A 17781-nucleotide genomic window follows, 5' to 3' on the forward strand; every position below is an offset into this window, starting at 1 on the left:
ATTTCCCCAGCCCCCTTCCCTCCTTCCTGTCTTCCTTCTTCCCTCTCTTCCTCCTCCTTCGCTCCCTTCCCCTCCCCCTTTCTCCCCTCTCACCCCATTTTTCCCCCTGGCCCTGTCCCCCTCCCTCCTCCCTCCTCCCGACACCCACACTCATTCAGCCTCATGCATGCGGCCAGTGACCCAGACCTCTCTCCCGACCTGAGAGTCTTCGCTCTTGCAGGACGAGGACACAGCCGGCAAAGGGCGGGGCGGCGCACAGGTGTAGGGTGGGCAAGTTCAAGGACCTACTGGAGGCAGATATCCACCCACCCACCCAGGCAGGGGCCAGGAAATGCTTCAGGGAGTGGGTGGGAACTGGGAGAGGAAGCTGAGAGCCGCTCCGAGCCGCACCCCCACCCACAGATGGAGCCAAGGCTCCACCGGAGCATGACCTCGGCCCTGCAGCACAGAGGGATGATGCGGGGGCCTGGCGTGTGGGGTGTGCTGGGGGTGGAGACCAGGGCGACACAGGCCAAGGGACCTGCAGCCGTGAGGTTGACCCCTCTGAGGGCCATACCGTGGAGGCTGAGCTGTGGCCTCGGAAGCCTGGAAGGTTAGCCCAGGCTCCCCAGGGCGGTTAAGCTCCGGGGAGAAGTTGCGAACCCCATCGAGCGGCTGGGAGCTTGGTGTCTTACCTCCATCTCTGCTCCTCGGGGTGCACCTTGCAGGAGCTTGGCACATGCAGCTGGGTCATGCAGGCCAGGGATGTGGCACCCTCTCTGGTCTGTCCGCTTTAGACACCGACTGGGGGTTGGAGATGGACTCCTCACTGCCCAGAGCTGGCCCCACTCTCACGCACAAACACCTAACAGAAATGCCCCCAAACCTCTGCCCCAGCTCTCAGCACCCCTGCTAGGGTGACAGGTGCGGGGTCTACAGACCTTTTGGTGGGGGGTGACTGGAATGGAGCTGGGAGATTCAGCTGGACATAGTATGGTGCTCAGGACAGCGCCTGTGTCAGGGGAGCTGAGGCTGAGAAGCCCTGCTCTGCAGGCCTGAGGAAGGCAGCTGGGGCCTGGGGACCTGCTTGGGGAGGTGGGGGTGGGCGTTGGCAGGTGTGCCCTGGGCTCTCCCTAGGGAGGCAGGGATGTGCATGGGGCAGTGGACAGAGCAGAGCTGGACTCTTGCAGCGTGACTCGGGCCTGGAGCAGAGGGATGCGAACTGGGGGTTTGTGTATTTTCCTGGGGTACCCCCCCAGTGCCTGCACTCTGTCCATCCAGATGGTCCGTGTCAAAGCCTCTTCCTCACTTGTGAGGATGGAGGGTCCGCTCTGCAGCCCTGTGCTGGGTGTGAAGCAGGACCCACACACGGCCTAGGCCTGCTCCCCTATCCTCACCGCTGCAGTTCCTGCCCGTCCACTGCAGTCTCCCTCCTCTCTGCTTTCCCCCCTTCTCCACGTCCAGGTCCGGCCCCCCGGCTGCGTCTGGCCGATGGCCCCCACGGGTGTGCCGGCCGCCTGGAGGTGTGGCATGGCGGGCGCTGGGGCACCGTGTGTGACGACGGCTGGGACCTGCGGGACGCTGCTGTGGCCTGCCGGGAGCTGGGCTGCGGGGGCGCGCTGGCCGCCCCTGGGGGCGCCTTCTTCGGGGAGGGTGCGGGGCCCATCCTTCTGGATGACCTCCGCTGTCGGGGGAACGAGACGGCTTTGCGGTTCTGTCCGGCACGGCCCTGGGGTCAGCACGACTGTCACCACCGGGAGGACGCCGGGGCCGTGTGTGACGGTGAGGGCGGCCCCGGGGAGAGGCCAGGGAGGGAGGCCTGGGGGGCTTTGCCCAGAGGGGCGAGAGCTGGGGTGCTATGTGTTTCTGAAGCTTCCCCGCGCCCCGGTGTCCGCACTCCTTCCGTCCAGGTGGCCCGCCACACCGTTCATGCTCACATGTGAATCCCCACTATGGTGGTCCTGGGCTGGTGGTCAGGGAGCTGCCCACCACACAGCAGGGGCTGGTGGTCACCTCTCCCCTCCCACGCCCCAGGTATGCCTCTCGGGTATGTCCCTCCCACGGCCCCCGCGGCAGGCAGCAACAGCTCGGGGCCCAGGGGGGCCGCTTCCAGGCCCCCGCCCTCCATGGCGAGCCAGGCCCCGCAGACGCCCGGTGTCTCAGCTCCGCCTGTCCCCCCGACCGCCCTTCAGGAGCCTGGGCCGGACGCCGGTGAGCCCCCTGTCCTCCCCTGAACCCCAAGTGTGAGGCTGAGCGTAGCTTTCCTGCCCTCCCCCTCCCACAGCCCCCCAGGGGCCCCTCCCGGCTCAGAGGACAGAAGGGAGGAGAACACAGAGTGTCTGGGCCAGCTGGGGTCTCCTCCTGGGTGAATGCAGAGAGGGGAGACAGCGGAGGGCCTGCTTCGAATTATCTGTGTCCCCCTCCACCCCACCCCAGGGTCCCCCCAGCTGCGCCTGGTGGCGGGGCCTAGCAGGTGCTCAGGCCGGCTGGAGGTGTGGCACGCGGGACGCTGGGGGACCGTGTGTGACGATGGCTGGGACCTGCGGGATGCGGCCGTGGTCTGCCGGGAGCTAGGCTGCGGGGGCCCACGGCAGCCCGACCCCACCGCCGGCCGCTTCGGCTGGGGCGCCGGCCCCATCTGGCTGGACGATGTGAGGTGCACGGGGACCGAGGTTGCCCTGGCCGACTGCCCTGCCGCTCCCTGGGGGAAGCACAACTGTGCCCACAACGAGGACGTTGGAGTCACCTGTGCGGGTGAGGAGGCCTCGCCATCTGCTGGCTTCCAGAGGGCTTCCTGGAGGAGGGGACGGGAACTGACATGGGCACTAACGTTGACTGAGAGCCTGCCTCCTAACCCCTGCCCCAGGAGGGCTGTTCTCACACATGTGAGCCCGTTCACACCTGAGGATAAGTCCAAACTGATGGACATTATGCCCATGTGAGGGGCTTCCCAGGTGGTGCAGTGGTAAAGAATCCGCCTGCCAATGCAGGAGATGCCATTCCATCCCTGGGTCGGGAAGATCCCCTGGAGAAGGAATTGGCAACCTGCTCCAGTATACTTGCCAGGGAAATCCCATGGACAGAGGAGCCTGGCAGGCTGCAGTCCATGGGGCTGCAAACATTTAGACACAGCTGAGCGACTGGGTGTGTGCATGCACACACACACACACACACACATACATGCACGCACACACACCAGTTTTACTGATAGAGATGTTAGTGTTAGTTGCTTGGTTGTGTCCAACTCTTTGTGACCCCGTGGACTGTAGCCCACCAGGCTCCTCTATCCATGGGATTCTCCATGCAAGAAACTGGAGCGGGTTGCCATGCTCTCCTCCAGGGGATCTTCCCGACCCAGGGATGGAACCCAGGTCTCCCGCACTGCAGGCAGATTCTCCACCATCAGCAGGGAAGCCTGGTGATGATACTGCAGCACAGAGAGGCTGAGTAACTTGCCCAAGGTCACACAGCAACTAAGCGGCACAGCTGGGGTCCTTCTTCCTTTTCTTCCTACCAAGAATCACGGGGTCTCCCTCCTGGAGGGGAGCTCTGTCCTCCCTGAGATGAAAGGAAGCAGGCACAGGGGCACCGAGAGATGGCGAGAAGCCAGTGTGACGGAGGCCCGCTGAAGCGAGGTCAGCCTTGGCCTGTGTTCTCTCCCGCACCATTGTTTCATCCAGCGGCAGACTCTGAGCCTGGTACAGGGGGCTCAGGACGTGAGGGCTCTGGCCTCCGAGAAGCCTGGGGCTCACTGAGGGACAGAGACGCGAGCCCATGTGACACGTTGTCACTCGGAAGGTTCCCCAAGACCACCCTCAGGTTCCACAGTTTTCTAGAAAGACTCACAATGGTCAGAGAAGCTCTCAGACTCAGGAGCAGGGGTTCCCGCAGCAGAAGGGCTCAGATTCACATCATGAGGGAGGAGGCAGCTGGGGCAGGGTCGGGAGAGACTTATGAACCCTCCTCTCCCAGGGGAGGGGTGCAGACATCACTTAATCTGCTCCGCTCCCAACACCAGCAATGACACGCGACCACGCACGTGATGCTTTCCCAGCTGGTGGCAGAGTGTTTTCAGGAGCTGGGTCCCCCCATGGGGCTGGCGGCCCATAGCACTCGTGAGCCACGCTGTTAGCAGAGATGACCTGGCTGGTCCTAGGCCCCCAGGCAAGCAACATGCTCCAACCAGGCAGGACGCTGCCAGGGCTGGGAGGGTGCCCCTGCCTCCAGCAGCTGGGTGCGAAGGGCCAGACCCCTCTGTGGGCCAGATTGACCCTTGTTCTGCACCACTCACCCTCGGCATCACCCACAGCGTCCAACACCTTCCCTGTGCTGCCCAGAAAGATGTCGGGTGAGCCGTGGAGGCTGGAAGCCTCCAGCTGGGGCATGTTCCCTCTTTCCCTCTCCTCCCTAAGGCCCTGGGAGACACAGCAGGGTTCTGAGCTGGGGAATGGCCTGGTACCACCCTGGTGGGGCGGTGACCAGTCAGCAGGTACAGAGGGACGGGCAGCAGCTGGGCAGACAGGACAGGTCAGAGTAAGGGGGTGAAGGGGGGCAGGCAGCTCAGGACCGCAAATGCTCAGAGGCAGGATGGGGCAGGGGTGGCCACCGAGTAGGAGATGCTCAGATGCTACCTGTGATGAGGCTGAGTGCTCGGGAACTCGGTGGCTGTCTGCAGGGGGTGACAGAAGAAGGCGGGGCCTGGCTGGGAACCTCACAGTGCCTGCCATCTCCCCTGCTGCACCCCCCACCCCCATCTCCAGGAACCCCCGGCCTGGACTCCATCTCAGACCCCTTCAGTTGGAGCTGGATCCCTGGCCTGGGCAGAGACACGGAGGCCTGGCTCCCCGGGGAGCTGGCCACCAAGCCCTCTGCAAGGCGGACCCCAAGCATCCCCGAGAAAACCACCACCAAGGCCCCAGGGAAGACGCCCAAAAGCACCAAGAAGTGGGTGACCAAGAACGCAAAGAGACCGACGACTCAGCCCCCGGCGATGCCAACCACTAAGCACTCCAGGGTCTCGGGCACCCAGAGTCCCCCCGAACTGACCTCACGGACCACCAGCACCAGCACCCCGGCCACGGGGGCCTCCCGAAGACCCACCTCCGAGTTTACCACCAGGCTGACCACTCAGGCTCCCCGCAGGCTGACTTCGCACACCACCATAACTCGGACTTCTCGAGCCCCCCGGGAACGGACCTCTAAGACCGTGGTGACGCCGGCCACCCAGGGCCCCCGATTAGTGACCTCCGAGGCCACAATGGAGCCATCCGCTGAGCTCCCAGGCCAAGGTTCTCCAGAGTCATCCACAGACCCGGCCCCCACCCCCGCCAGCGCAGCAGGTGAGCAGAGGAACAGGAAGGCTGAGGCTGGCCCCTCCAGACCCCCTCTGACCCCTCCTGATCCGAGCTTCCCACCAGCAGGCCCGTTCCGGGTTCGTCTGGCAGACGGGCCCAACCGGTGTGCTGGGCGGCTGGAAGTGTGGCACGCCGGACGCTGGGGGACAGTCTGTGATGACGGCTGGGACCTGCGGGACGGCATGGTGGCCTGCTGGGAGCTGGGCTGTGGGAGGGTCCGGCCTCGAGTGGGCAAAACCCACTACGGCCCCGGCTCCGGGCCCATCTGGCTGGATGACGTGGGCTGCAAGGGCAGCGAATCCTCGCTGAGCGACTGCCCAGCCCGGGCGTGGGGACAGCACAACTGCGACCACGAGGAGGACGTGGGGCTCACCTGCACTGGTAAGGGGGGGTGGGGCGCGGAGCAGGGGGCGGGGCACGGGGCGGAGGGGCGCGGCCCGAGCAGCAGCGGCAAGGACTCCTGAGACGGGTCGGGGCTCGCCCCTCCGCCCTTTCTTCCCCAGGCTACGCAGACGAGGAGGACTATCCCCCCTGGACCTGGGACCCCACCTCAGGGGAGGACCTGGCCAAGGGGACCACCGCTGCAGGGGTGCCCGGACACACCCTCTCCCGGGAAGCCACGGGGAGCCCCGGGGCCCCCGCCCCAGCAACGAGGCGCCTTCCGAGCACAGGTGAGGGGCAGGCGTGGGGTGGGGAGGAGCGTCTCCCTGCCGGGCTTCCTGAAAGACCCTCCTGAATGAGCTGGCCCGGGTCTCCGAGACCGCAGTCAGGTTTTCCTCGGCTCCAAAGACGCTAAGAACTACCCCTCCCTTGGCTCATCTGTAACTGTACTACAAGAGCCTAGAAGAGGAGATCCCTTCCTCCGCCCCGCCCTGCGTCTCAGAATCAAGCCAGGCTTGGCAGAGCCCTGCTCCCTGTCCTGCAGATCTTCTGGGGCCTCTGGGAATCAGCCTTGATGTCAAAGCCCGTGTCCCTGGAGGCAGTGCCTCCGCAGAAGTTCCCTAGTCCCCACACGGAGGCACATGCCGTCACCATGCTGCCGCCCCACCCCAGCCCCTCAAGCCTGTTCTTTGAACCCATGCTCTGGTCTGAGCGGGGCTGAGGCTCGGAGGCGGCCTCGGGGGCCTTCGCATCGACGGCTTTCCCCAGCCTGACCCCTTACTCTGGTCAGTGGGGGCAGCCTCCAGCCCCACAGCTCCAGCCCCGCTGCCCCATGGCCTCTGTCTCCCTGTGGCCTGGTCACACTCGGGCCTTGACCCGCTCAGATGGTTCCCATTTCTGTGTGTGTGTATGCTGGGGCCTTGACCCGCTCAGATGGTTCCTATTTCTGTGTGTGTGTGTACACTCGGGCCTTGACCCACTCAGATGGTTCCCATTTCTGTGTGTGTGTGTGTGCGTGTGAGAGAGAGAGAGAGATCTCTGTTCCAGCCTGCTCAGTCGCTCTTGATCCTTCTCTGCTCCTCTTTCTCACCTTCTTTTTTCAACTTCTCACCCTCCGCATCTCGATCACTTTTTTTTTTTTCACCGACCATGTCTCTTTCTTGTCACCTTCTTCATTTTCTTTCCTTATCAAGTTCATTTCCCACCATTACTGTTTCTCTCCGCCCTCCCCCACCTCGGTCAACTTCTTTTTATCCCCGCCCCGGCGTCTGGCTCTTTTCTTCCATTTCTCACTGCCCACCCTCCAGTCTCTGTCGAGAGCGGGAGGGGGAGCGGGAGCGGGAGCGAGAGGCGGGGCCTCGGCGAGAGAGGCGGGGCCTCGGCTGGAGGGGCGGGCGGGGGGACGTCAATGGCCTAGCGTCATGTGACGTCACAGCGCGGTACGCTTCCTGATTGGCCAGCTGGCCCACTCCTCAGCTATAAAAGCGTGAAGCGCGCTGTAGTTCCCTTCCGTCCCCCACCCCTACCCGGGTCTGTCTTCTGCCTAGGTGTCGTGCTTCCGCCGGAGGGATGGGGCTGGGGCACGTAGCACGCCTTGGAGCCGCCGAGATTTGGGGTGGGGGGGCATCCGAATCGTGACTTAGGGCTCGGTTTCCAGAGGTGCCGTGCCGTGTGGCCAGGATTCCAGAGCCTTCGGTCTCTGTAGCCGGGCGCCGGTCCTTCTCGTCGCGCCCCCTCGCGGCGGAGACGGTCGGATGCTGGGCGTGCGCAGCTCTGAGGGCGGCCGTGCGCGGGCCTCTGAGACCCTACCTGTTCCTGGTTGGGGAGAGGGGGTGCGTGAGCACAGATAAGTACGGAACTGGGCACTGCGCGATGGAAATCCCAGGGGTCACATGTGCAACCTTAGTACTGGGAAGAGGGGCAGGGTTGGGTGGGCAGAGGTGGAAACGACAGAAATTCTGTCCTTATTAGCAAGGTGGCCTTGAAAAAAATGATTCCGCTTCATTGAGCTGCAATTCCTTACTTCGAAAAAAGCAAATTAAAAAGCTGCAGCTCTAGGGTCCCTGGAAAGAGTCAAGGACAGTGCCAGGAACACATGCCATTAACTGGGTGACATAAGTCCTGAATCCCATGGGTGGAGAAGCCTGGTGGGCGACAGTCCATGGGGTCACAAAGAGTCCAACGCAACTGAGCGACTAACACTTTCACACTTTCATAGGTCCTGGTGTTGCCCCTGCGTTTCAAGTGGGAGGGAGGGGAATGAAGCTCGGGAAAGTTGAACTCAGGAGCCGCGGCTGAGATCCATTTTAAACGATTTCGCACACAGTTTGCTCATTGGACTGGGGAATTACTGAAGTCATTGCAAGTGTGAATTCTGGAGTCTGGCTGCCAGGGTTCCAGCTGTGACTCCACTGGAATTAGAACAAGGGGCTGGGTGACCTCAGGTCCCAATTCAATGAGCAAAATGTGTGTGAAATCACTTAAAACCGCAATGCACTGCTTGTTAGAGTTATTTACCGTAAATGAACAACAGCTGTAGAATCCCAGGGACACCGCGATTATTTCTAGTAGAGCAGTGGGAAAAAGCTTGCAGAGGAGATGGCATCCTTTCCACCAGGAGACCCCACAAGGAAGGGGCTTCTCTGAGCAGCGAAGACTGGAGTTGAGATAATTGCATTGCCCATTGAGGACACATCATCTCAGGTTTAGCTATGTCAGTTTCTATTGTTGCCATAAGACCACCACGCATTTGGGGCTTAAGACGACACAAGCTTATTATTTTGCAGTTCTAGAGGTCAGAAGCCCCGCTGAGGTCTCTCACTAGTTGAAATCAAAGATGGCAGGGCTGTATTCTTTCTGAGGCTGAAGGGAAAGATTGTTCCTGTGCCTTTTCTAGCTTCTAGAGGCTCCCGTATTCTTTGGTGCACACCCCCTTCCTCCATCTTCAAAGTCAGCAATGTTGCATCTCTGTGGTCCTTTTTTAATCTTTACATCTTTGTCACTACAGTGAGGATTTGTGTGTGTATTAGTTGGTCGTGTCCAACTCTGTGACCCCATGGACTATAGCCCACTAAGCTCTTCCCTTCTCCAGGGGATCTTCCCGACCTAGAGATTGAACCCATGTCTCCTGCACTGGCAGGCAGATTCTTTACCACTAAGCTACCAGGGAAGCCCAGGGCTGGGATAGATTCTCTAAGAATAAGGATTTATGTGATTAGATCAGGTTCCCTTGGGTTAATATAGGATAAACCCTTCCTTTCAAGGACTGGGCCCTTAGTCGGTTTGCAAAGTCTTTGCCATGAAAGGTAACATATTCACAGGTTCTGAGGGTTAGAGCTTGGACAACTTTGGGGAGCATTAATCTGTATTCCACGGGATCTGTGTTGAATGAATGAATGAACAAACAGTTGTGAGATCACCGTGTAGGTCTAGAGAGACTGCACAGGAGATGAAGATGGAAGCTTATGAAGGTTGAATTCTCTTTCCATTTCATTTGAAGCAACATTTGAGGCTTCCTGGACGATGGAGTTTGAAGACACAGGCATTAGTTCATGCCTCAGGTGTTTGCTGTGTGGCAGGCATGAGTCCCAACCCCTGGGAACATGATGGACAGAGCAAGGGAGGGGAAACGGGGGGAGCGAAGAATTGTCCTTTAAAATGGGATGGTTAAGAGATGACCTACTAAGGAAATGCCAGTCAAGTGACAGCCTCAAGAGGTCGGGGGCACTCCCCTGCTGGCCCAGTGGTTAAGACTCGGCCCTGCCAATGCAGGGGGTGAGGGTTCAGTCCCTGGTTAGGCAACTTAAATCCCACCTGCCATGCAGTGCACTCAAATAAAATGAAAGGAAAAGGAAAAAAAAGAAGGGGAAAGCCAGGCAAATACCTGGTTGGAGAGTGTTCTGTAAGTGCAGTCAGCAAGCACATGCAAAGGCCATGAGATGGAAGTGTGCTCAGCTGGTTCGAGACACCGCAGTGAGGTCGGTGGGGCGGAAGTGGAGTGCTTGGTGGGGGTGGCAGCAGCGGGGGAGGGCTGTGGTCCATTGTAAAGATGTCAGCTGTGATGGGGAGCCTGGAGAGGGAGCTAAAGGCGCTTTCCGGGCAGAGGGATCAGCACGTGCAAGGCCCTGTGGTGGGGTCTTGAGAGAAGAGCCCACAGCCTGGCTGGAGTGGAGTGAGCCAGGCAAGGGGAGTGACCAGGGGTGAGGCCAGCCTCGGGCTTTATTTCTATCTGCTCCCACAGGGAGAGAGGTCTCCATTCAGAACCAGGTAGGCCTGCTGGATCTGAAGCCCAATGTTGCTCCTTAGCTGTGTGACCTTAGGAAAATTCCTTGCCCTCTCTGGGCTTCAGGTTGGTCATCTGTAGTGAACCTGCAGCTTCTTTGCCCACCAGCTCCCCATGAGCTTGCCAAAAATTAACATGTCTTTCAGCGGCAAGGATTTGGGATAAAGGTGGGCCTGAGGATCTGCACCCACTTGTGAGGGCAGCCGGATAGCGTCGAGAGAGACGGGTGCTCCTCTGGTGGTTCCGTGGTGAAGAGTCTGCCTGCCAGCGCCGCCTGTGCCGTGGTGTCCTCTGCGCTGCAGGGCAGACTCCCACCAGGGAAGCCCTGTGCGTCCCCTTTTCTCGGTGTATGTTTTAATGAAAAAATCAAATCGATCACACATGAATGAACCACGAATGAGCATACGGCCATTTCTTAGAACACATTTCGAGAACACATAGGCCCAGGGAGCATGCCTTCCCTTGGTGGGCTGACATTTTAACAGGGAAAGCAGTTCCTATTTGTGTTCTTCTCGATAGAGTCCTCCTAAAACCTGGCATCCTGGGAAGAAAGCCTCAGAACACAGAGATGGGGATTACTCGGTTCTCTCTATTATTTCTCAAGGTGACAAGGATTGTCGTAAGCCTTCCCGGACGGGGGACACACCTTCAGGAGGAGTCCCGGCCAAGGAGACACCCACTGCAGCCACGCCTGGCCCCCCTGGCACCACCAGGAGCTCAGGCCACCCCTCTCTAGCTCCCAGGCTCCGTGGGGACACAGGTGAGGCATGTGGCGGGGGTGGGGCGTGGTCCAGGGTGTTTGTGGGGTGGGGTTGAGAGGTGGTGGAGAAGGGAATGGCAACCCACTCCAGTATTCTTGCCTGGGAAATCCCATGGACAGAGGAGCCTGGTGGGGAGTCCACAGGGTCATAAAGAGCTGGACACGACTCAGCGGCTAAACAACAGAATGGAGACGTGGACTGCAGATTTCCCAGTGGTGACCCAGCTCCCACCCTAGAAAGACCAGGCAGGAATATATCCTGAAACAAAGGGTTGTTATTGACACCCGTGGTCTTCAACTGGGATAACTGGCAACACGTGAAGACATTTCAGGTTGTCACAGCTGGGAGAAGGGAGTAGTGCTCCCTGGTGGGTCAAGGCCAGGCTGCCAATACACACCCTCCAGTGCACAAGGGCCCCCACCACAAAGAACCAGCCAGCCCCTTATTTCGACAGAGCCGAGGTGGAGAAACCCTGACCTGTACCATGTTAGTCACTCTGACACATCAACAAAAGCATGAGAGGAAATCCTGTAAGAGAATGGGGAGAAAGGTGCACACGGGTGGTTTGCAGACTAGGAAGCCCAAATGCCCAGCGAGTATGTCTGGAAATGCTCACGCTCATAACGGGTCAGAAAATTCAAATGACAACAGTGACGAGCGTGGGAAAAAAATGGAAAGTCAATAATACCCATTGTAGGCGTGGGCATGGGGAGACAGGCATCCCCGCTGGATAGAGCAGTTCAATAAAAGGACCTAGCTGAGCGACTTCACTTTCACTTTTCACTTTCATGCACTGGAGAAGGAAATGGCAACCCACTCCAGTGTTCTTGCCTGGAGAATCCCAGGGACGGGGGAGCCTGGTGGGCTGCTGTCTGTGGGGTCGCACAGAGTCGGACACGACTGAAGCGACTTAGCAGCAGTAGCAGCAGCAGTGATGTTTAGTGAGATTAAATATGATTGTACATGACCCACCCAGCAACCCTGCTCCTAGATCTGTTTATTGTTGTTCAGTCACTAAGTCATGTCTGACTCTTTGTGACCCCATGGACTGCAGCATGCCAGGCCTCCCTGTCCTTCACTATCTCCCAGAATTTGCTCAAACTGATGTTCATTGAGTCAGTGATGCCATCCAACCATCTCATCCTCTGTCACCCCTTTCTCCTCTTGCCTTCAATCTTTCCTAGCATCAGGGTCTTTTCCAATGGGTCAGCTCTTTGCATCCAGAGAAATTCTTTCCCAGGTTTACAAAGGAATATGTGTGGGGGAGGCAAGTTAAGTGTCCAAGAGAAAGGTAAGGAAGAAGAGAAAGGGTTACACCTGATGGATTCTATGCAGTAGCTAAAGCAGTGGCAGGCTGTATACGCAGCAACATGCATAGGTACTAACGACATAACACTGAGAAGTTCAGAAACAGAATGAGATTTCCAGCAGAATGTTATTTGCAGAAATTAAAAGCACAAACCCCCAAATACACATACACTTTTGTATTAACTTGAAAACATCTGTGCATTCTATGTTGTTTAAGACCACACATGAGGCACATTAGACTGGAGGTGCCTGTGGGAGAGCATGAGGGGAATGCAGATGGGGGCTACAGAAGAGAAAAAACGAGAGGAGACATACAGGAGCTATTGATGACAATGTACAGGGGAGTATGGTTAGCTCAACTCTCTGTTCCTTGGGTCTAAAAAATTAAAAGCCAACACCACTCTAGGTATCTGAGCCCCTGTGCACACAAACCAAGCTGAGATTCTTGAAATGATAACTAGGAACAGTCACCATTTATGGAGCAATATACCGTGTGTCAGGCACTATTATGTGCACTTCATGTGTGTTAGTCTTTAACATTTATATATGTTAATCCTTGTAGCAGCCACACAAGGACTAATGAGTGATGTAGGTGTTATAATTGTGCCCGTTTCACAGATGAGAGAAACTGAGGCACAGATATCAATGCCTGTGGCAATATAAGTAATGATGAGAATGCTTATTACCTGCTTGGCATTGCGTAAGCACTCTGTGCACGCACAGTCTCGCTGAACTCTCATGATTATAGGGGAGATACATGGATCATCCATGGTTTACAGAAGGGGAAGAAACGGAGATTCGAGGCAGTTAAGTCATTTGCCCACGGTTACCAAGTACCACACAACTGCACTCATCTCACACGCTAGTAAAATAATGCTCAAAATTCTCCAAGCCAGGCTTCAGCAATACGTGAACCGTGAACTTCCAGATATTCAAGCTGGTTTTAGAAAAGGCAGAGGAACCAGAGACCAAATTGCCAACATCTGCTGAATCATAGAAAAAGCAAGAGAGTTCCAGAAAAACATCTATATCTGCTTCATTGACTATGCCAAAGCCTTTGACTGTGTGGATCACAATAAACTGTGGAAAATTCTGAAAGAGATGGGAATACCAGACCACCTGACCTGCCTCTTGAGACACCTGTATGCAGGTCAGGAAGCAACAGTTAGAACTGGACATGGAACAACAGACTGGTTCCAAATAGGAAAAGGAGTACGTCAAGGCTGTATATTGTCAACCTGCTTATTTAACTTATATGCAGAGTACATCATGAGAAACGCTGGACTGGAAGAAGCACAAGCTGGAATCAAGATTGCTGGGAGAAATATCAATAACCTCAGATATGCAGATGACACCACCCTTATGGCAGAAAGTAAAGAGGAACTAAAGAACTTTTTGATGAAAGTGAAAAAGGAGAATGAAAAAGTTGGCCTAAAGCTCAACATTCAGAAAACTAAGATCATGGCATCTGGTCCTATCACTTCATGGGAAATAGATGGGAAACAGTGTCAGACTTTATTTTTCTGGGCTCCAAAACCACTGCAGATGGTGATTGCAGCCATGAAATTAAAAGATGCTTACTCCTTGGAAGGAAAGTTATGACCAATTGAAAGGTTGTTGTTGAATTACTACGCCGGGATTCTTGGCCCCTGGAGGAGAATTCAGTCCGGGGCCAGAGACGAGGCTTAATCGCTCAGAGCTTTTGTGTAACAAAGTTTTATTAAAGTATAAAGGAGATAGAGGAAGCTTCTGACATAGGCATCAGAAGGGGGCAGAAAGAGTACCCCCTGCTAGTCTTTAGCTGGATGTTATACAGTCACCAGCAGTTTGTTAATGAAAGAAAGGAATGTCTCAAAACTTAGAAGGGCACCAGGCCCCTCACCCATAAGATGTATTTTGGGATAATCTTGGCTCCAAGTGGTTTATCTTGGGCCATAAAAGGATTAACTTGAAGAAGGGCAGAGCACCATACAAATAGTGTCATTTACACAGATTAGAGGAACAATATCGGAGTATAACATACTGGTTTATCAAGTAGGTTCTGAGCCCAAAAGGCAGAACCGACTTGAAGACAGAGTTTGGGGTAAATGCATAGTACAATAGCATAGCTTAAGATAAACATTTCCATAAGAAAAAGGCAATGGTTAACTTCAGGTGAAACCAGGTGTCATTATGGCAACACAGAATTTTAGGAGAAACCTTTTAAATTTGTATAGAGAAGGAAAAAAAGAAATCGCTAGTTTGTTTCCTCCTGCCGCTTAAGAGAGAGAAAAATGTCTGACACTTGCAGGCTATTTTCTCCATTTGGAGACCCCTGGCCTTCCTGCCTGTTACCCTCTCACAACCTAGATAGCATATTGAAAAGCAGAGACTACTTTGTCAACAAAGGTCTGTCTAGTCAAGGCTATGGTTTTTCCTGTGGTCATGAATGGATGTGAGAGTTGGACTGTGAAGAAAGCTGAGCACCGAAGAATTGATGCTTTAACTGTGGTGTTGGAGAAGACTCTTGAGAGTCCCTTAGACTGCAAGGAGATCCAACCAGTCCATCCTAAAGGAGATCATTCCTGAGTGTTCATTGGAAGGACTGATGTTGAAGCTGAAACTCTAGTACTTTGGCCACCTCATGCGACGAGTTGACTCATTGGAAAAAGCCCTGATGCTGGGAGGGGTTGGGGGCAGGAGGAGAAGGGGACGACAGAGGATGAGATGGTTGGATGGCATCACCAACGCGATGGACATGAGTTTGCGTAAACTCCGGGAGTTGGTGATGGACAGGGAGGCCTGGCGTGCTGCGATTCATGGGGTCGCAAAGAGTCGGACACGACTGGGCAACTGAACTGAACTGAACTGAACCCAGCTAGGAAGCAGAGGATCTGGGGTTTAAATCCTTTACTTAACTGTTCTCTGACCCTGCACGGGGACATGATGCATCTCAGGGACCCTGCAGAAAAGTGGGAGTCAGTCAGGCTGTGCTGTTCAATATGGCAGCTACCAACACAGGTGGCTGTTTAATTAACAAAAAACCTGAAAAAGGAAGGACCCACTGTTTAGCACATGAAGCTGTACTCACTGTTTTGTAATAACCTACATGAGAAAATCTGGGCTTCCCTGGTGACTCGGTCTATAAAGAATTTGCCTGCAATGCAGGAGACCCAGGTTTGATCCCTGGGTCAGGAAGATCCCCTGGAGAAGTGAATGGCTACCCACTCCAGTATTCTTGGCTGGAGAATTCCATGGACAGAGGAGGCCTGCAGGGTACAGTCCATGAGGTCTCAGAGTTGGACATGACTGAGCGGCAAACACTATACAAGAAAATAATCCAAAAAAGAAGATATATATATATATTTATGAATGACTGAATCACTTTGCTGTACACCTGAAACTAATGTAACATTGTAAATCAACTGTATTTTAATTAAAAAAAAACTTACAGTGCTTGCTTCCGCAGCACATATACTAAACTTGTGCAAGGATGACATGCTAATTTGTGAAGTATTCCATACTTTTTTGTTGTTTAAAAAAATTTACAAAAAGAAATCCATTCAAAGTAAAACAGAAAACAAGTTGAGAACTTCCCTTATGACGTAGTGGATGAGAATTCACCTGCTAATGCAGGGGACATGGGTTTGATCCCTGGTCTGGAAAGATCCCACACAACGCAGAGCAACTAAGCCTGTGCTCAACAAATATGGAAGTCAGCGCTCTAGAGCCCGAGTACCACACGTTCTGAAGCCCAGGTGCCCTGGAGCCTGTGCTCCCCAAGAGAAGTCCACACAAAGCAACGAAGACCCAGTGCAGCCAAAATAAAAATGTCAAAAATTGAAAAAGGAAACATTTGGTTCCTTAATTGAACCACATTTCAAGTGCTCAGAAGCCACAGGTGACCAGCGGCTACCATACTGGCCAGCACAGAACATTCCCACTGCTGAGAAAGTGATAACTTACTGGCCCAGACTCTGGATGCAAAGGACTCGGGCTCAGACCTTGTCCTTGTAACCTTCAAACTGTGTCAGTGTGTGACCTCGGGCACATTACTTGCCCTCTTGGCCTGATTTTCCTCATCTGTCAAAAAAGTTTAAAAATCACATTTATCTGGAAGCAGGGCCTGGAAGAGGGGAAGGTTTCACCTTTGTTAAGGCCTAAAATTTGGGGACATTCCAAGCATTTTGTAATGAAGATAAAATCTTAATACCATAGGTTAAAAAAATAGAAACGAATGCAAAAACAATCCACGATGAAGTAAATAAAATTTTAACTTAAGTCGGATCCGACCTACCTCACCAGGATCTGACAGCCAATTTTAGGGGGGACTCCAGTGAGGTAGGCCGGATCCTGACTTGAATTAAAATTTTGACTTTTTGTTAATTGTGCATCTTTCGCATTAATTTTGATTGTTTAAAAATAGGGCAAGAAGATACTAGTCTTGATTACTTGATTCCGACCCCTCCTACATTCTTCTAGCAGCTCCCACGCCCTCTGCCTCTTTTATCTCCCTTCACCCCATCTCTGCCCTTCCGCCCCCTCTTGCATCCCACATCCCCGGCCCGCATTCCCCTGGCTCCCTCCCGCATCCTCCCACATCACCTGCACACACACCCCCGCCACCATCCTGCATCCCAGGTTACCCCTCCGCGTCCCCCTCTCTCCGCGCGCCCATCCCCGCATCCTCCAGAGGGGAGGACGCCAGGTGGCGCTTGGAGACATCGGAGCATGCGAGGAGGTGGGGCACTAGGGCCGGGTGAAGTCTGCCGGCGACCCGTGACGTCACGAGGCTCCGTGCCTCCCCATTGGTCGCACCGTGTGGGGGGGGGGGCGCGCCGCGCGGTGGGCGGGGCGGCCTGACCTCGGCCATCTGTCTTTCCTCCGCCAGGCTCCCCGAGGAGGCGGTGGCCAGAGCGTCGACTGCGGCCCACGACGGCCAGGACTGCGCCCGCCGCCCCTTCCCCACCCTCCTCCGCCGCGCCGGGGCCAGCCGACCCTCCACTGACCGCCTCCGCACCGCCGCTCATCCGCACGGCGGCCTCAACGCCGGAGGAGACCCCTGACGGGACCTCCGCGGTGCCACCCAGCCCGGCCGCGGCCTCTCGGGGGAGCGCCCACCGCACCTCGACGAGCCCCGGCCTTACCGGGCCCTCCCCTGACGCCTCCGCGGCCCCCGCGCCGACCTCTGGGCTTTCGCCTACCCCACCGCCCTCCGCGCCCAAGGAGCTCACCTCAGACCCCTCTGCGCCGGCGGCGGCGACCCACCTCTCCCCTACCTCAGGGCTGACCCCGGAGCCGGACAGAGCCCCAGGCCGGGGCACGTCTCCACAGCCCAGCGCAGTTCCAGAACCTTCCAGTTCCCCAGACCGCTCCACAGGGCCTCACCCCACCACCGCCCCGTACTCCACCATGACCTCTCACCCCGTAGCGACCTCTCACCCCACCACGGTCCTGTACTCCACCATGACCTCTCACCCCGCAGCGACCTCTCACCCCACCACGGCCCCGTACTCCACCATGACCTCTCACCCCGCAGCGACCTCTCACCCCACCACGGCCCCGTACTCCACCATGACCTCTCACCCCGCAGCGACCTCTCACCCCACCACGGCCCCGTACTCCACCATGACCTCTCACCCCGCAGCGACCTCTCACCCCACCACGGCCCCGTACTCCACCATGACCTCTCACCCCGCAGCGACCTCTCACCCCACCACGGCCCCGTACTCCACCA

The 17781-nt window shown here is 56.2% G+C and overlaps 1 protein-coding gene across 1 annotated transcript in view; it reads left to right on the forward strand.

The window, feature by feature from the left end:
- The window catches only part of SSC5D (scavenger receptor cysteine rich family member with 5 domains), a 22264-nt gene that overhangs the window by 2926 nt on the left and 1557 nt on the right, over positions 1–17781 (forward strand). Inside the window, exons 7-15 of the mRNA XM_040251889.1 lie at positions 1444–1761; positions 2014–2190; positions 2416–2733; positions 4740–5318; positions 5400–5714; positions 5837–6004; positions 10601–10756; positions 16936–17458; positions 17531–17767. Of these exons, the coding sequence (XP_040107823.1) occupies positions 1444–1761; positions 2014–2190; positions 2416–2733; positions 4740–5318; positions 5400–5714; positions 5837–6004; positions 10601–10756; positions 16936–17458; positions 17531–17767 (2791 nt within the window). The remainder of the gene's footprint in view (positions 1–1443; positions 1762–2013; positions 2191–2415; positions 2734–4739; positions 5319–5399; positions 5715–5836; positions 6005–10600; positions 10757–16935; positions 17459–17530; positions 17768–17781) is intronic.

Source organism: Oryx dammah, unplaced genomic scaffold (assembly GCF_014754425.2).
Source record: "Oryx dammah isolate SB20612 unplaced genomic scaffold, SCBI_Odam_1.1 HiC_scaffold_13, whole genome shotgun sequence".
Taxonomy (NCBI): Eukaryota; Metazoa; Chordata; class Mammalia; order Artiodactyla; family Bovidae; genus Oryx; species Oryx dammah.